Raw genomic sequence first — 18,930 nt, forward strand, 5'->3', positions numbered from 1 at the left:
TACTGTGTACAGACACTTTCAGCTGCATCAGAGCTGCTTTAAGTTAAAGCTGATTCAAATTGAGCATCTCCTGCTGCCACCTCATGTTAAAGGTTAAAGGCAGCGATGGGAAAAGCAGTATGGTATCTGTCACCAAGTTAAGACCTTTTTTGGGGGGGCCTAAATCTGCCCTACAACTGTCACAACTGTTGAGTCATTGAGTCTGGTTCGACCTTTTCGCTGGATGACCCGTCTTTTTTTTTGGTTTGTTGGCCTCCTCTATGTTGGCATCTTCGCTGTGCTGCTGGCTCCACTGAAATGGATGAGCCTTAGCATTAGTGCTACTCTACAGAACACGATATGGACTGTGCTATTCTGTGCTATTAGGTTAGCAGATGAGTTTTCAGTAGGGCTGAACAATTGATTGATATATTATTGGACTCACAATTTAGTCAAATACAATATTCAAATTGCAGGAGCTGCAATTATTTTTGATAAAATGTGTCACAACAGAGGATAAATGAAGCACTGTGGTGCTACAGAGACGCCCAGGCCTACAAATCCTATTCTCCAGACATAAGGAACATGCTTGTTTGGTACAAGCCCGAACATGACTCATATACCAATTACAATATCTGCTAAAATAATCACAATATGATTTTTTTTTTTCTTTCCATAAGATCAGCCCTAGTTTTCAGCGTTTGTGTGTAGGAGCAGCACAAGCTCGAACCTGCACAGTGTGCTGTTCAGATGAACACAACAGGCTGTGCAGCTCTTTGTGCCAGCCTGCACACTTCATGTCATGAAGGTGACTTTTTTTTCCACTTCGTTGTGCTGAGCAAGGAAAAAATATTCATACTGAACCAGCACAGCTTGACTGGTCACAGTTGCTCACAGCTCAGTTTAAAAATAAATAAATAAACACATTAGAATAACTGCACTGAGTACCTACACTCATGCATTAGAAAGCTGAGGCACTGACTGATAAATAATGATACTAGAGCCAGTCCTCCAGTTCAAGTTCTGCTCCTCACCCTCTGTCCCCCTTTATCCCTCACTACCGTCCCTCTCATTTCTCTCTCTCCTCGTCTCTGCAGCTCTGCCAGTGGATGTCTTTAATCACAGCGTCAATCAGAATGCGACACGTGCGAGAGAATGAAGCTTAATCCAATACTAGATACACAAGATAATACATCTTTTAAAACCATCAGCCGTCTGCAAGATAACAACCCTGTCACCCACATTAAGTCTCTCTCTCTCTCTCCCTCTGCCTTTTCTCCTTCACTTTCACTCCTCATCGTCGCCTAATCTCGTTCTCTTAATGGTAAAATGAATGGTTGTTAAATCTCAGCATCTCTCCATCTCTCAATCAGTTTTTCTTTTTTTTTCTTCTTCTTTTTTTTTTTTTAAACTGAAGTCTCTGCATCATAGTCTCCTTCAGGGTTATTATTGTGAACAAGAAGTCGAAATCTAACCATGAAAAATGCTTTGGGATAAACTGAAATGAGATATAAATTTATGGAAGAAAAAAAAGTGATTCAAATCTGAAAATGTAATACTTTTGCCTATGAAAAAATAAATAAAAGTACTTTTTTTTTTTTTTTTAAACATACAAATACCTTTAAATGACTAAAATGTATATTTTGAAACTGACAGTGACCTGAAATACAGCACAACTTTAATTAAAAGTTTTGTGAACTTCACCCTTAAATCTCCTTTTCACTGCTAACAAAGACAAATTGTAATTTCTCCCAAAGCGGGGCTGCCTGCTGGATGTCGGATTAAAGCGGCGAGATTATTCATAGGATTGAGCCAGATTAACCAGTTAACATCCCGCAACGAACTGTGACCTACTGGCCAAACTGGTCCGATTATCAGCGACAGACAGCGAGGCGGCGGCATGCAAAGTAGAGAGAGGATTTAAAAAACAAAAAAAGGAGGATGTGCGAGAGATAAAAAAAAAAAACAGGACCACAGGTGGGCAAACCTGTTCGGGGAGGTGAGGAGTGAAAGCCTGTCTGAGCACCGACAGACGTTTAAACTAAACGGACATTTAACAGACACGTACTGGAGATGGAGAGATAGTCGGAGAGGAGGAAGAAAACGGGAAATTAATGGAGGGTGACTGCGGGGGGGGGGGGGGGGGGGGCTTTCTGTCACCACCTGCAGGAGTCGATGGAAGCAGTGGTTGGGTTTTAAAACAGCGTGGTTAAGGACGGAGAGATAAGATAGGACTTGGAGCTATTCATCACATTTATAGGAGATGTGACATTTAGCCAGACGACAGCTCGGTGCACGTGTGTTTTCAGGGAGCCAAGGCCACAAAAACGACAAAGTTTAAATTAAAAAAAAAAAAAAAAAAAGTTTGAGGCGAGCTGTGCATGCAAATGCAATGCGAATTCCTTTGCTGTATTTCCTTTGTAGAGTTGATCTGTCTTCATGTTAAAGGCAGAATATATAAGTGAAGAATAAGAATCATTTGACTGCTCATCTTGTGTAGTTCTTGTGCGTCGGTGGAGGGCCACTTTTCTCAGAGTGAGTTTGGGACACCTGTCACCTCCTAAAAACACACAGGTATACACACACACACACACACACACACACACACACACACACACACACACACACACACACAAGCACCTGTCCCTTGTCTAGGTGAGAAATAACGCACGGGTGGGACGAAGAGATAGAGAAAGAGCAAGAGCAGCTTTACAGAGAGAGAGAGGGAGAGGGAGAGAGAGAGAGGGAGGGAGAGAGAGAGAGGGAGAAACGGGGCTTACAGAGGACAGAGGGAGGACGGATGGAAAGCTGAAGATAAACTAAGCCTCAAACAGCAAAGCAAAATGTGTGTTGGGAGACAGATGCACTTTGTTGTGAGGGGGACAGTGGACAAGGGGAGTGACAGGCAGGTTTGAAGGTGGAAAACGGGGGCGGGATGCAGGAGATGGCCTGGGAGAAAGAAAGGGGAGGGGGTTAGGTGGAGAAAAGGGGGGGGGGGGGGGGGGTGCAGCATTAGGAGGAGAAAAAGAGAGGGGTGGGGGAGAGGAGGGAGGGTCCGCAGGTTCATAATCCCCTTACAGACAGCTTTGTTGAGTGATTGACAGCCCAGCGCGCCACGTTAGAGCCCGAGCAAAGAGGGGGGGGCCGCCATGACTGGAGGGATTATCTCTCCCCTGGCTTACAACCCCAAACCACCCCCCTCCCCCCCCACACACACACACGCACCCCCCCCCCCCCCCCCCCCCCCAACCCCACAATAGGGTCAAGTGGTACAGGCCAGTTTTCTGTTGTTTTCACGCTCTCTTTTCATGCTCGCCCAGAAACCTTGCTTTGTCTCTCATGATTGTGTTGTTTTCCAAATAATGCTTAATGTGGAGATGGAGGGGGGGGGTGGCACAGCAGCAGGGGGGTGGGGGGTGTACACAAACCCACGCAGGGCATGTAACACAAGCGCATGCACCCACGCATGACGCATGCCTGACATCCACACAATCGTGCTCGCACACAAACACACACACGTAAAACTCGCTCTGTTCAGCATGCAAGGGCAGCATGAGGGTACAGGAGCACTTAAACAAGACCTTGAGTGAATTCTTTTGTTCTAGCTAAGTACCACCATAATGGAGTTAGCTCAGCCATCACAAGAGTGATTAAATTTAAGAGGAAACATAAGGAGAAGGTTTTGATTAAAAAGAGATAGCAGGAAAAATTAAGCTGAATTACAGCACTTAGCCATGATAGCTGCATTATTTGGCTGCTCGGTGGCAGCTATGTTAAGGCTTGGAGAAATCAGATAACGTGCACGATTTACCAAGTGCCAGAATACACACCTCAGAGACTGGACGTGTTGCAATGCTCAGCTGTGCACACACATGCCACACACATACACAACGGCCACCCAGGACTCGGGCTCCAGATGGACTAGGCCGAACTGGGACTTGTGGTTTTACTGAAACACACAAAACAGGGGACCAAACACAAACACCGAAGCAGCTGCGTGCGTTAGCCGGCAAGGACGGACACACACTGCCACGCAGCCCGAGGGTGATCAGTGACGGAAATAAGCATCACACGCAAACATGCACGCGATTCGCAACGAGGTAGAACGGGGCCTGCAAATGTTGGGCACAGTGACCCGCAGTCGTGCTACACATCCATCAACTGAAAAGCAAAGAGCACAAGAGAGAGACTGTCTAAAAAGGAAGGCTTTTGTCCCATCCACCCCACCACCCCCCCACCCCCCACCGCCACCCGCACCATCCACCTCCCCCCGCACCAGCATTCTTCTGGCTTGATTCTTCTTTGTGGGGAAGGAGGGAGAGAGGGAAGAAAGAAAGGATGGATGAAAGAAAGGAAGAAAGCAGAGCGCTCCATCTGTTTTTTTTTTCCCCTCTCATGCAATACAGCTGCACTCCAATGGAGAGCAAGACTGATAAAGAAAGAGAGAGAGCAAGAAAGAAAGAAAGAAAGAAAGAAAGAAAGTTTTGGAAGTGAGGTTAGAGGACAGGGCAGCTAATGAGGATTGGCTTCTTGATTTCCAGAGAGTTTTGAGGCAGTGGTACATCTGCTCATGCATATACGTGTGTGTCTGTGTGTGTGTGTGTGTGTGTGTGTCTGTGTGTGTGTGCAGGCTGAGCTCTGGGTTCACAATCACTCCCAAATGACTTTGACACCGCAGTGATAGGCAATCATGATCATTCATCCTGTCGTCACTACAGAGCACCTATTTACTGCTGGACGTTGATGAGTGAGGAGAAACAGACACTACACATCAAAAACCACCCACAAAGAAGAAGAGAGACAAAAGAGGCTGCTGGAGGAGAAAAAAAAGAAGTAGAAAAGAAGAGAGCAATTTAAAAAAAAAAAAAAGAAAGGAAAGGGGGGAATAATTTTTACTGTCTGCCAACTAGCTGTAACATGATAACAGCTTGGATATGTAGGGAAGGAAATTTACACTGGTGGTAAGCCAGGCAAAGAGAGAAAGTGAAAGAGAAGACAAAAGAAATGAAGGAGGGATTAGAGCAGAGAAGTGGACTGGTTTGCAGACGACAAGAGGGGTAAGAGTGCGTGTGGGAGAGTGCGAAGCCGGCGAGCCGAGTGTGTGTGAGGGCTTTCAGTGGAAGCGCTGGGAGGGGAGCTCTTTTGTTCACGGGGAGCAGAGGGAGGAGGATATAGTGAAGGAGGCAGAGCGAGGGAGAAGGGAAGGAAGGAGTGAGGGATATGCTACCGATGGAGAAAGAGAGAGGGAGGAGGAGGAGGAGGAGGAGGAGGAGAACGGGGGGGGTGGGGGTGGGGGGTACCTCTGAAGAAACTCAACCCTTCCACTTGGACTTTTTCCAGCACTGGGAGCAATAACATTTTTCATCTGTGCATGCATGAATATGTGTGTGTGTATTTGTGTGTGTGTGTGTTTGTGTGTACAAGCTCTCCAGTGTGTGCATGCATGCCTGGATGTGTGTGTGCCAGTGTATAATGCTGGTGTATGTTAACATTGACTGCAAGACATGAGGACAAAGAGAGAGAGACAGAGCGGGGGAAAGCTGCTTCAAGCGTGCACAGAGCCGTGTATTATAGCCGCCACCGGGGTATCAGATGTGTATGTGGAAGGGGCAACAACAATCCACTTCACTCTGTCTATACAAGATGGATCCCGTTAGAGTTACTTGTCCTACACGACAAAGCACGGCGCTGCACTCCACACGCTGCAGAAAAGCAACAGTCAGTTCGTTTATTTTCCTCCTCTGCCTTAAATCATCACTTCAGGTTGAAATGCTTTTTATCAGCAAAATGTGAACGTCTCAGGCGGCGCGATAAACAGCCTTGTTTTAGTTTGACAACCGTGAATTTTTGAGGTTCATAAACCAAGGAGGCTGGATACTTTCCTCAGTCCAAGGGAACAATGCAAGTCTTCAGCTGGAGCCAAAGTGAGAGTATAACTTTAAAAAAAAAACAAAGAAATAACACATTCTTTCTATTTTCTGTTTCCTCAGTATATCTGTGAAACATGCGAGAAGCAGGAAACCTTGAGGCAAAAGTTTCCTGCGCTTAACCGCAAGTGAGAAATTCTTAAATCGCAAAAAGCAATTTCAACAGAAACACTTGGCGTACGCTGCCTCCCCTGTAAGTATGTAGTCTCCACAAACTGAGATACGCTGACAGCTTCCACTGACGGCTCCGCTCTCCCACACGAAGACAAAACCTGCATCCAGAACTGAAGATTTAATCTAACAACTCTGTGTTAATCTTCCATTTTTAATAACAGTCCTACTTAAATCATATTTAAGGCAGAATGCAGGAAATTGAGCGTGATTTTTCCCTCCACTATTAGCCAAGGTCAGTCTCCCCATAGACTGCAACAATGATGGGCTAATGCCAAAGCCAGATGGACTATGCTCACTGCACGCTCTTTTAACTCCTAATTAGAACTATGTATACGTGCGCACACACACTCACACACACACACACGCACACATATGCGAGCATCTGAGGAGAAGAAAGCGTGAAGCCTGGAAAAATAATCAAGGTGGCCGGAGTCAGGCATGGAGAATATTACAAAAGATCTGAGGTGGAGCAGCAGGCCTGTGCTCGTATGGGTAATAAATGTGTCCGTTTATTAATAAGCCAAGTTTCAAGATGACTGGTTGTTATTGCAGCGGGGCAGAGCAGGACAGGTTTCCCCACCAAAGCCTCTTAGCATGAGGATCATCTCTGACCCATTGTAAGTCAATGGGTAAAGACTATCTTAAAGCTAAGATGCTTTGAAGGAACAGGTCTCCACATCTCCCACACGAGAGATCAAACATCCACTGCAGCCAGAGAATCCAGCCCCCCCCACCCCCCAAAAAAAAAAATAAAAGCCATGTATCATTTTGTAGTAGCAGTGAATAGTTGCTCTGCTTTGTTACCAGGCTCCTTGCAGGCAGGGTGATTCATGTATGCTTACTTTAGCAGCTCTGTGTGTTTCTGCAAATCTCCGGATAACAGCTTCTTATGCCAAAAATACAAATGTAAAATGAGATATTTAAAGAAAACTCCACCTGTAACCACTTCATGACTTACAAAAAAAAAGAAAAAAAAGAAAGCAGCTACCTGCTGTGAGCCTCCCTTTCTAGGCCCAAATCATTGCTCCTCTGTGTATTTTTATTATTTCTGTCTTGACTTAGAGAGATTGAGCTCCTCCTCAGCCACAATGGCATATGATAAAAAAGGAGAGTATCCCTGTGAATGTCAGGTTCTGGAGTGTGTTTCACGAAATCAAAGAGCAAAGGCTCCTAGACTCAAACAATCACACAGGATGAAATCCATCAAAGGCACCATTTGACTGTAGCCTCAATAGACCTGAATGCAAGTTGACTGTTGAATAAGACGCATGACTCAGTCAATGTCTCAGGAAAAACTGGCATCATGCATTCACTGTTATTATCTCTCTTCTTGCCAATGCACAACGCATCTGATCGCAACACATCCTCTTCTTGCAAAATGTAGAAAATCAGAAGGTGTGTTCACCAGCAAATGGAAATCACAGCACTTCCTGGAGTGCAATGAACTTCACATATTGATTATACAGTCGAACAGTGGAGCTTTCTTTTAAAGGAATTGATTTCGCTTTTGGCAAATTGCATCCATCACCACATTGTTCTTGTGCGAGTTGGCTCCATTTCTGCCTCCGTGACGCCTGCATACTGTGTGTCAAGTTCGAGCACAGTGTGTGTTTGCAGTATCGCATCTTCTCACATGAGCTGCAGCGAGTACAGAGAGGGGGAAAAACAGCTGCCAGTCTCTTAATCGCTCCACGCTAAGTTGATCAAAGAGCTCATTCTGCCCAGAAAGTCAATGAATTCCTTTAAAGCTTACCAGGTTTCATGCTGGACTTCACAGGGATAAATATTATGGGACGTGTCAGTAATGAGGAATGAGGGGCCGGCTCGCTTGTATGCGAGCAGGAAGCAGCTAGTCATGGCGGTGACCTATAGCTCATCAGTCACTCTCCCTGTCTGGGCCGTGTCACATCAGCCAGTACCACTGTCAAACCCGGCCGTGCTCCCAAACCATCCATCTCTCTTTTAACTCGCCTTCCCTCGCTGTCTTTCATGCTTTTTGTTTCCTCCTCTGAGGCTGTCATCCCTCTGCTCTCCTCCTCTCCCCTCATCTCACCCTGACAACACCCACTCCTTCTATTTCTGCCCTCTCGCTCTCATATCGGCTGAAGATGTTTGCCAAAACTTCAGCTGTGACGAGGCCCAGCTGTCCGTCAGCAAACCCGCTCATTTGTCTCTCTTGTGAAGAGACATACACACACACACTCTCTCTCTCTTTAACATTCAGTTACAAAACCATTTGGGGCCTGTGTCCAATCAAAGCCGTGTGTTGTCGTCCACTGGCAGGCGGTGAGAGGAAAGTGATGGAGTTTCAGTGCGGATGAAAGCGCCGGGACGTAAAGGCTGAAAGAGGAATGAAATCTGGCTGCTGAGGAAGTTACCGGGAGATAAGAGAACACAACATTTGTCTTTTGTTTTGCATTTTGCATGTTTCTGCATAACAGTGTGTGTGCGCTATGCAAAAGAGGACACCACCTTGATGTTGCTCGAGGGGAACGCAGGTGTGAAAAGACCAAACACACACACACACATACACACGGCAAAAATCCAAACGTCTCCTTTATCAATTCATTTCTGTCCAAAAATCCTTGTTTGCTTCTAAAAAGTGAAAAAAAAATCTGCCAGAAATAAATGTTTTTCCACAATTTTGCAGAACTGAGTGTCTGTATTTTGAGGATAACGCAAGTGGCTACATTAGAATCAAAAACATTTCACTTCAATTTGAGAAAAAATACTTGAAACAAGTTCATTTGTATTGGAAACAGGTTAAAAATAATCTCATTACTCTGGTAGGTTTTTTCATTTGTTTTGAGAAAATAAGACTTTAGGACTCAATTACACACAGAAATGTTTGGTTATGAGGACTTTTTTTCCAACCATGCAAGTTTGCATGGCGTCCACAGAACGGCTCACAGCTCTGAGATCGTAACGCACAGTTTAGTATTCAAGTCACAAACACACACATACCAGCACATCCTCTGTCACAAACCAGAATCCACACACACACACACACACACACACGAAATGACAGTGTCAACTCCCTCCCACTGCTATCCCATTTATCTGGAACGATGCCGAAGCCACAGTAGCTGCTGCAATATGAGCCCAACCCAGTGTTGTGGAGATGTGCAGAGCTGGGAGCCTCGTGATACTGAACCTAAACAAAACTGGAGAGCAAGGAGAGGAGGGGAGGAGGGGTGACAGAGGAGGAGGAGGAGGAGGAAAAGAGCTGAGAGACTGGAGGGCGAGTACACGAGTGAGGATAGAGAAGGTGATGAACAATGTAACAGAGGTTGGCCCTACACTGCTCACCCCTGGGCCTCTGGACTCCACATACACTTTGGCTTCCCACCACACCAGTCCGCCTCTCTGTGTCACCCGGGGGAGGAGGATTGACCTGGCCCAGGCCAAATGCTGCCAGGAGGATTGGATGATCCTGCTTAGGCAGGGTGTGCTGTGAAGCAAGCTAATGAGGGGCCAATGTATGTGTGTGTGTTGGCTGGCTTTGCTAAGGGGCTCTGGGTTCAGCCACCCGGGGCAATCTGCCCAGTGATGCCGGGACACATGTGACCCCTTCAGACCTACGGCCTGGATTACTGTTCCCACTACCACCACTGTGAATGTTTAAGTGTGTGTCTCCGTGATTGTGCGCTTGCATATGTTTCCAGGGAATAAATTTTCTTGTTTCCGCATGTGTTCCAACACTCTGAACCAGCCGCACGCTTTTAATCTCCTTCATCCTAATCATCAGCACTTTTAACAATTACCAAAATCCCAAAGTCACTTCTAAAGCCCAAGGGACTGGGGAAGTAAATTAGTTCTTTAGCCAACCCCAGCATATTTACAACGCCGCTTTATAGCTGTTATGATGTTGATGAATGTGCACTGCCCCTGCCAAATAAACTTATAATCGAGTGATAAAATAATGAATGAATTCCGAGTGGAACAACAGTCCGTCACGCCTGCCAATTTCCTCACCTCTCCTGTGTGTGTGTGTGTGTGTGTGTGTGTGTGTGCACACGTGCCCTCATCTGTTTACTGTCTAGTGGTAGCAGTGTGTGTTTAATGCTCACTTGCACATGCAACAAAGGAGATACATTAGGACCACACACTCTTTACACATGTGTCTGACAGAGATGGGAGGGGGAGGTCGAGGCCCCCCCCCCCCCAGGCTCATTTGTGTGTCTGTGTGCAGGCATCTGTTGAGAATGTGAAGCTGCAATGGACCCGTCTGTACCTGTCTGTAATTTCACAGTCCAGCTGCATACCTGTGTGCACATCTGCCTGCCTGCAGTGCCCAGAGAAAGACTCACAAAGACGGACAGAGAGAAAGGTTGCAGCCTGTGGCCGGATTGGCTCCCTCCTTCTTCTTCTTCTCCTCCTTCTCCTCCTCCTCCTCCTCCTCCTTCCCCTGGCCTTTCCATTCTGCCACTTCAGCTGAAACCTCTTTTCACAGCTCCTGTTGCTCTCAGCTCGTAAAGTTACACACACAAGAGAAAGAGAGTGAGGGAGATGGGGTGTGTGTGTGTGTTTGGGAGGGAGGGAGGTTGGTGAGGGGGGGGGGTTGCCTGCTGCCTGCTTGCTTTTAGCAGGCAGCTCAAACAATATGGTTCATATTCTTCTCTCCTCTACATTCCTGCTCTTGTTTTTACACTCCCTCGCTCCTAAAATAAAATCACCCGGTGGATATTCTCTCATCATTTACCCTAAGGATGCATGTAGGCTTACAAGGCTGCTGCTGGCTTGTCCACACAGCCCTGAAAAGCCTCAGTGCACGCATGCATAATTCATGAAGGAGGGGGGAACCTACAGTTTGGGTGGATTTCACACTGGTGAAACTGGGTGTGGCGTTACAAACATACAAACAATCAATAAACGGGGGTTGAAAAGCTGCTTTGATATGACACCCTGTTTGACCTACTAACACTTATTCCACTTGCTCGGTCCCACAGTGCCCTCACCAAGAAGATTTCCACTGATTTTTTTTTTATTGGAGTCTTTTCTCTGTTTTTTTGTAGTTGAAACACTTAGCCTAGTTAGCTAGTCTTTTATCCGGCGCCAATTAGCCGGCGATTAATGAATTATTGAGAAACGGGAAGGGGGGATTAAATTTTAATGTGGATCTTGGGGGGAATAGTTGTATTACAAGTCACCGCAAGCGGCGAGCGAGACGACGCCCACCCTCAGCAGCCGTTTACAATAATCTACAGCCGTTTACTAAAGTATGGAAAGAGAGGGAGAGAGCGAGTGAGAGCAGAGGGAGGGGGGTGACTGAGAGGCTTTGGCCTTAAGAACAGACGCTGAAATCAAACTTGCAAAAGGGCCAAAAACTACAAAACTCCATATGCTGCGATCAGATGAGTGACCAACGCCAGCAATCGCTCCACTTGAATTCATGTTCTGTCTGTGTGTGTGTGTGTGTGTGTGTGTGTGTGTGAGAGCTCATCAGTGTGACTTACAGTGTGATCCCAAGTACGTGGGTCACCTGGTACCCCAGTACCCACTCTACTTCACCCCCCACCCACCAAACCCCTGAGCAGTAATGTAAGATTCGATCTTTCATTAGGGCGGCTGTGTAAGGCCGATAATAGCAGATGCTGAGATAAGGGTAATGTGTGTGTGTGTGTGTGTGTGTGTGTGTGTGTGTGTGTGTGTGGAGGGGGGGGGTTGTTTCCCAAGGTGATCGTTCTGGTTCAGTTCTCTCTTCCTCAAGCAGAACCTGTATTGGCACTTGAGTCTTAACTGGTATTGATTTACTTAGGGTTAGGAGTATCTCTACCCCCACTCTGCTCTCTCCACCGCTCCCTCTGTTTCTCTTTCACCTCCTGGCACTCGTCTCTGTTTATATTCCTCCCCGAGCACCTCTGTCTCTTTTCTTTCTGTCGGGCCGGAGTAATTTCAACTGATGGAGCAATCAATAAGAAGGGTGGGTGCAGCATTTGATGACCGTAAGCGTTTTCTTTTAAACTATATTTACTGTAAGTTAAGTCAGCGTGATCATTTTATTTGTTGTGTATTCCAGGAATTAAACAGGCAGAATAATCCGCGGGGGTCTGTATCCTCCACTACACCCATGGGTGCCTCCTCTTCCACCTCACCTCTGTCACTCCTAACACATCTTTGGGTGCGTCAGTGGCTGCTGTAGCGCCATAATTAGTGGCTGGATGTGACACATGTTTCCAATTTGCTACGTCTGTTCCCCGCACTGAAGAGGGGTGGGGGTGGCGGGGTGGGAGGGAGACGGAGCGAGGCAGAGATAGAGACAGACAGAAAGTGACAGGGAGGAAAAAGACGGAGAGATGGACGGGGACAGACAGGAGAACGGAAATAGAGGCAGCATGAGAGGAAGAAAAAAAAAACACAAGACAGAGGGTGAAAGCGGTGAAAGAGAGGGAGGAAGAGAAGGAGTGGGAGACTGCTCACAGAGGCGGAAAGAAAGATGGGAGGAGAGGTGGAGGGAAGCTGCAGGTGGACAGTCTAAACTTCAAAGCAGTACATCCAGCAGAGGTCTAGAGGTTAACAACGTGACAGTCCATTTGCTACACAGACAAGACGTGAACCATACATGCGCCCCTGCGCCCGATTGATACAGACTACTGCTTCTGCTGACTTTCCCCTCACTGTGGAAGAACAAACCAGATGTGGGTGGGCTCAGGTCCACGTCCTTGGAAGATGTGCACTACTTGGACATGCATGAGCTCCGAACATTTTTCAGCCCTGGGCCAAAACCTATTTTGCCCTGAGGCAGCTGAAGCTAAAGTGGCGCTCTTGTTGTGTAGAGAGCGAAGAGAAACAAGTACATGGAAGTGTGTAAAAAGGGCCAAGAAAATAAACTGGAGGAATGACTAAGCTGATTAACTATGAATAGTAAGCTTCATGAATAAGCTTCATAGTATACAATAGGCTTTGTATTTTGAATATATGAGTGAGCAAATCTGTGAAAATGACTGTGGAGTCTGGCGTCAAAGGCACCACCCCTCTAATTGCCAGCCAGGCCCATTCGCTAAGCCCTGACACCCACCTAACTCTAAACTCCATTAGGAGACAATGGCGTGGAATCACCTGTAAGGCCTCAAAAGCCCAGGCTGTTAGCTTCTCAGTGAAAATTACCCTCCCGTGACCAGCTCTACTCCCTGTTGGGTGAATCCACCCACTGCTGACAAAAAGCCCTCATTAAGGGCTTCATGCCTGGCTCCACAGCGGGGGCCCACGCACAGTCACATCTGTGGAGAGGGGAGAAACCGGGCAGGCCATAGCCTACAGCACATGGATGCATTAAAAACCTGTTAGTCTCTGAAAAAGCTCCTGGCATGGGTGTGACCCGGGGATGGGAGGGTTTGGTAGGCTACCCTGAGTAAGCCTGAGTGAGTTTCAATTTGCTTTTCTATTTTGTTTTACATAGTCAGTAATGTAGGCAAAGTTACAGGAGAGGGGGGCTATTCAGGATCAGCGTTCCTTCCAAGTGGATTTGATGGCCTATTTATCAAGCTGAAAAAATCTCACTGATGCAGTTTGTCCCCACAAATGCAGTCAGGATTTACAGAATTGAAGCCCGGTGTCACTAAAAATCACCCCTCACCACCATACAAGACGCCTTGTTATTCCCACCCCCCCCACCACCGCCACCAGGCAGTCTATTCAGACACAGGGAAATTGGCAGAGGTGTGAGAAAAGTGGTGTCGGTCGTTAGGGCCGGACGGCCGAGGGGTGTTTAAAATGACATTTCCTCAGCTAATGCCTGACACCTTCTCCAGGGGCAAGACCAAATGCAAATGAGGGTGGCCGAGCGGGCAGGCTGGGTGTGGGAGAGGCCTGCGGGCCAGGGCCTGGACTTTAATCAAGGTCATTCAGCAGCAGCAATTAGAGCATCACACACGCCTTTATTATCCTGCACACGGCCTCCATCTCTGCGCCCGCAGCTTACAGAGACTTTACCAACGCCAAGAGCTACAGCTGGATCATCCACAATAATTAATGTGAGTGTGGCAAATCCACGGCAGCTGTGGAGCAGGGCTGCCCGCCTCAACTCATCTGCCGACGCTGTCTTCGCCTTCTGCTGGATCACAAACAGCAAGGACGGGGGAAGTGCGACAAATTGGCCAAATAGAAAGGGTAATAAAGAAATCCTGAACGGCCTCAGAGGGAGCGGGCCGGCGGCAGGCCTGCGCACCCAACTGCTGCCGTTATCCAACTTTATGGTGTTTTGCATTTCACGTTGCATTCCTACAAGGCGCACAGTTGCGTTCATTTACTGCTTCCTATAATCCCCTGCCCCCGGCGCAAGTTGCATTTCACACTTCGGACCCGCAGCTGAACTAATTGTTCTGTCAGGTCTGGGCTCGAAGCTTCAAGTTCAAACCTGCAATTAGGCAACCAGTAAAATGTTAAAAAGGGTCTGCAAGTGAGAACTGCTCCTACCTTTCGTTCAGGGAATTCCAGTAGATGGGCTCCATATTGCTGGCAGTCGTCCCCAGTAAATCCAGTAAGAATACCAGCAGGATTCCCAATCCATTGCCATGTCCTCGACACGCCATTTCAACCCTGACACCCAGCACATGCAGCCCCATTTCACCGACACGGGCAATATTTTCTGCTTTCGATGCTGTAGCGAGGAGACTCTTAAAACAATGGATGTGCGACTACAGCCGACCAGGCTATAGGTAGAGACAGTCAGAGAGTGAAGTGAAAGCCTGCTCTATACAACCTCATGGATCCAAAATGCATCAGATTGGACTGGATCGAACCGAAAAAACACTCTCAAATGTGCAGGAGAAACTTGTTCAATCCGTGCGTCTGAATCTCCAAAATGACGGGGTTTTTGTTTTTTTTTGGTTTTTTTTGGTCTGCGCGTCCTCGATCGGTACTATTTCTGTGCCAATCCCATGACTTTCCCGTTAATTTGTCATAAGTCCTCCTTTTCTTTCAAAGCACTGCTCCTCGGCACAAATATAACTCCACTGAATCGAATCTGCTGACATTTATCGCCACCCAAGAGCTATTTCTGCTGCCTGTCGGTGCGCCCTAATTGTCTTTTTCCGAACAATGTTCCCTTGTTCTCTGTGCCGACTCTGTGTGATTTCTCTCCCATTACCTTGTTTTCTCGTTAGAAGATCTCCCTCCCAACATATCAGGCAGGACTGAAAGGAGACACTGTCAGTCTGTTCGAAGGAGACAGTCGCGATCGAGCCAAAAACTGTGAGGGTGAAGCGTTTAAGACGGAGAAGATGTCACTCGTGTCCACAGCTCCATCCTCATGAAGACATGTTGATGCTCGCTGGGCTTAGGCAGTGCGCATTACAATCCTTATTCTCCTCTTTGGAAAATACACACGGGTTGTAAATCCGCAAATCCTTCAGCAGCGGTTGGTTGAAAATGAAAGAAACCAAAAAAAAAAAAAAAAAAAAACCAAAAAAAAAAAAAACCAAAAAACAAATCAGGATCCAGATCGGTGATAAATCCAGGAATCAACTCGCGCTACAACAAGAGGAAACTGAGAGAGAAACAAACCAAAGCGCTAGAAAAGCATCTCCTCTCTAATGCCGCACAAAGGCCAGCTTGAAACTTGTGAAGACAGACAAAAGAGAAAGACACGAGATGCGAGTCATGAGCATCGGTCCCGGCTGGAAAACTGACGCCTATCTGATGCAGAGCGGGATGTGTCGCGTCTCTCCGCCAGAGGAAAGCGCTTCGTTCGTTATCTCATCCGCCTCTCTGCCTCACTGTCCCACTGGTTCCACCTGCCCTAATGCTCGCAGCACATTGACAGACCGACTGGCTTGTTTGAGAGGAGGAGGAGGGAAAAAAGGGGACGTGGATGAATGGGGGAAAAAAAAAAAAAAAAAAAAAATCCCCATCCTCCGACTGGCAGGCAGGGCGCACTGACGGGGCGCAATTCTTCCAGGCTTTTTCGGGGGGGGCGGTATCGAGTCCCTTTCAGCACCTCCTCTCTCCTCCTCCTCTGTGGGTTTCAGGGGCCCCCCGACTCGGACCTCTGGACTCCCTGGCGCTCTATTCTGCCTCCTTTCAAACGATGAAGAAGAACCCCCCCACCCCCCCCAGACGCTCACCAACGTGCGCACCCCTCTGCTCAGCGCCATGACGGAAGAGCAAGAGCGCCCTCACTGGGCACCACATGAGCCACTGGAGGTGGATTGTATTGAAAAAAAGTCCAGCTGGAATTTTAGAAGGCTATTATACAAATGTCACAGCAAAGCTAAGTCCCTGTGGGAGTGTTTAAGGTTTATTGAAGATGAAATGTGCAACAAGGTACAGCATGAGCTCATATCATAACCCCTTATTCGATATTTAAGGGATATTAGGGCTATATTTTAAAGGATAAAGTAGAATTACATATTCACATAATGAGCAACTTGTGCATTTCAGGGAAAAATATTGAAAACCATAGTAATAAGGAGACAAAAAAAAAAACTTCCCGGAAAAGAAAAGAAGCATGGCATCACTTGTGATCACTGGACTGGAGTCACCTCATACATCTGCAGTCCAGTCTAAACAAAAAGAATCCCCTCTCTCTGCGTGGGAGGATGTGGCCCCGGCCCCCTCACGTCGACAGAGCAGGTAAAGAATCCCAGCATCCAGCAGCAACACTTCAAAGTGGCCGTTCAGCTTGATGAGGTGCAGGACGAGCCCGGTGACAGAAAGGCCCCGCTGAGGGCCCCACACACACACACACACACAGACACACACACAGTGTTTACGCTGTGGCCCCCGGTCGCCAGGAACACTGACACTAATTCACCCATACACACAGAAACATGTATGAGATGGAGAATGGAAGACTACCTAAACTGTGGCTGTACTGCCCCCATGTGGTAGACCTTCATGATGGTGCAGACCTCCACCACTGGAGCAGTTGAACTACGAAATCCCTCAGTGTCAGAGTTTTACACACTTTCTAAACACCCTACACTTCCTGTGATCTTAGAGTTTTCCAAAGCTGCATCTGAGAAACGATTGTGTTTTACTGTTTTATTATTCTGAAACAATCCAACCTTCAAGAAGACCAGTGCTCTACCTTAGACATCCTTCTAGGAGCTCACCACTAAGGAAGTCAGGTCACTAGTTTAGTGCTACTGTCCCTGTAAAAACAGTTGTATAATGTCTGTAGCTCTGGAGCAAGCTTTCAAAATAAAAAAAATAATGTCAGAGTGATGTCACCAGGGTTATCTTGGACTGAGACTTTCTTAATGGCGCCTAAAGCCTAAGATTTCAGCGATCTTATTCTGTATTTTATTGTAAGCCACAGTGGAATAAACTTGGGTACGACATCATATTTGATGTATGTAAAGTGTGGGATGATAACAAACAACTGACTCACAGAAGTCAGTGTGCAAGAATGATACATCATTAGCATGCATCATCCATCTCTAGTGGTGAACAATGACGCTAAGAAGAAATGAAACCTTTACAGTAGTGGTCGTGGATCAGTGCGTCATTCCATGCTGCATTCCTATTGGTTGGTTAGTCGATGTAGGTCGTAGCAGCAGTCACATTGTGAGACGGTTATGAATCCTGAATTTTTGACACAGAATTTCATCTATGAATTGGAAAGAAGCCATCTTCGAACCTCTCTCCGTTTTGGGGTCACGACCACACACGTCTCCACATCTCTTTCACGCTGGTCATCTTTCACCTGGGACAGCCCAAAATCGCACAGGTCATACAGCGGGTATAAGCTTGGGATTTGAAAGTTGGCATTTTGCAGGCTAGTTGACTGCACCATGGGAAATGTGTGATCTGGCAATTTTTGTGCTTGGCTCATATTGGAGGTATACTGGCCCCACTGCTGCTCCAGTTTTGATCATTCTTTTACAAATCTGGACACTAAATCCCTGAAGTACCTCCTTAAAAATTACGAGTTGCATTTTGCTGCTCATTTCCTTTCAAATAACTCCATTTCATTGTCCAAACAGTGCTTACATGACATTTCCATCAAAGAAATCCATTCTGTGCACAGGCCTTGGTTTTTACATGACTTCCAGAACTGCCTGCAAAACTTTAGTGAAGCAATCAATCAGTTCCCTAAACTGTACACAGCCACAGATACACACACACACACAGAGGCAAACAAAGAGGAACAGAGCTTTAATACTTTTTCATTGAAAATATTTTACTTAAAAACAATAGAGGGAGGAAAAACCTGATGCACCAGGGATACCTCCTGCTGTTCCTGCACAGCCAGGGAGAGAAATGAAATAAATGAAAGTGAGAAAGAGATAGAGAGGAGCCCAGGGAGGGAGGATAAAAAATTATAGGAGAGTCGTGTCTACAAGAAGGGCAGACCTGAAGCTGGCAAGGATTCAGCATCTCGCTCAAGAAGGGCACCTCGGCAGAGCAGTGATTTTACAGGGGTTAAAACCAGGGTCTGCAGCCTGAAGGAGAATCTGCAAGTAAGAAAAAGTTCAGACATTTCCTCTGCGTTGCAAAATTACAGCGTGCTTTCATCATGAATTGTAATTGCAGGTTATAGGTTCCAAACAAGAAACAAATACAGCAGGGAGATTTTATAGAGCTGGGCAGAGAGAAGAGGAAGAAAAAAAGAAAAAGGAGAGCAGAGATGGAGCTGGTTCTGTTGCACTGACCTCTGGAAACCTTGGCAGGGCAGATGACAGAGCTAAATGTAGTGGAGGAAGGCAGACTGGTTTAGAGACAACAGCGGTTCAGAGGTGGAGCTGGCATGAAAAACAAACCTTCTGCTCTGTCTGGGAACCTATCTGTGTGGGAAAACTGGCTGGTTTGTGGTTCTCGCCGTGTTTGTGTGCGCGCTGACGATGACTCAGGCTTTAAAAACGGCACAGCTTTAAGATACCACCTACATCAGATCTGCCATAGCCCT

At 46.8% G+C, this 18,930-nt stretch overlaps 1 protein-coding gene across 1 annotated transcript in view; it reads right to left on the bottom strand.

The window, feature by feature from the left end:
- efnb3b (ephrin-B3b) overlaps positions 1-15,910 on the bottom strand; it is an 80,169-nt gene extending 64,259 nt beyond the window's left edge. Inside the window, exon 1 of the mRNA XM_071477882.1 lies at positions 14,496-15,910. Within this exon, the coding sequence (XP_071333983.1) occupies positions 14,496-14,644 (149 nt within the window). The 5' untranslated portion in view covers positions 14,645-15,910. The remainder of the gene's footprint in view (positions 1-14,495) is intronic.
- Between the last annotated feature and the right edge of the window lie 3,020 nt (positions 15,911-18,930).

This window comes from Trachinotus anak, unplaced genomic scaffold, assembly GCF_046630095.1.
Source record: "Trachinotus anak isolate AG129_WGS33_773 ecotype Australia unplaced genomic scaffold, CSIRO_AGI_Tana_v1 ptg000005l, whole genome shotgun sequence".
In the NCBI taxonomy this organism is placed as follows: Eukaryota; Metazoa; Chordata; class Actinopteri; order Carangiformes; family Carangidae; genus Trachinotus; species Trachinotus anak.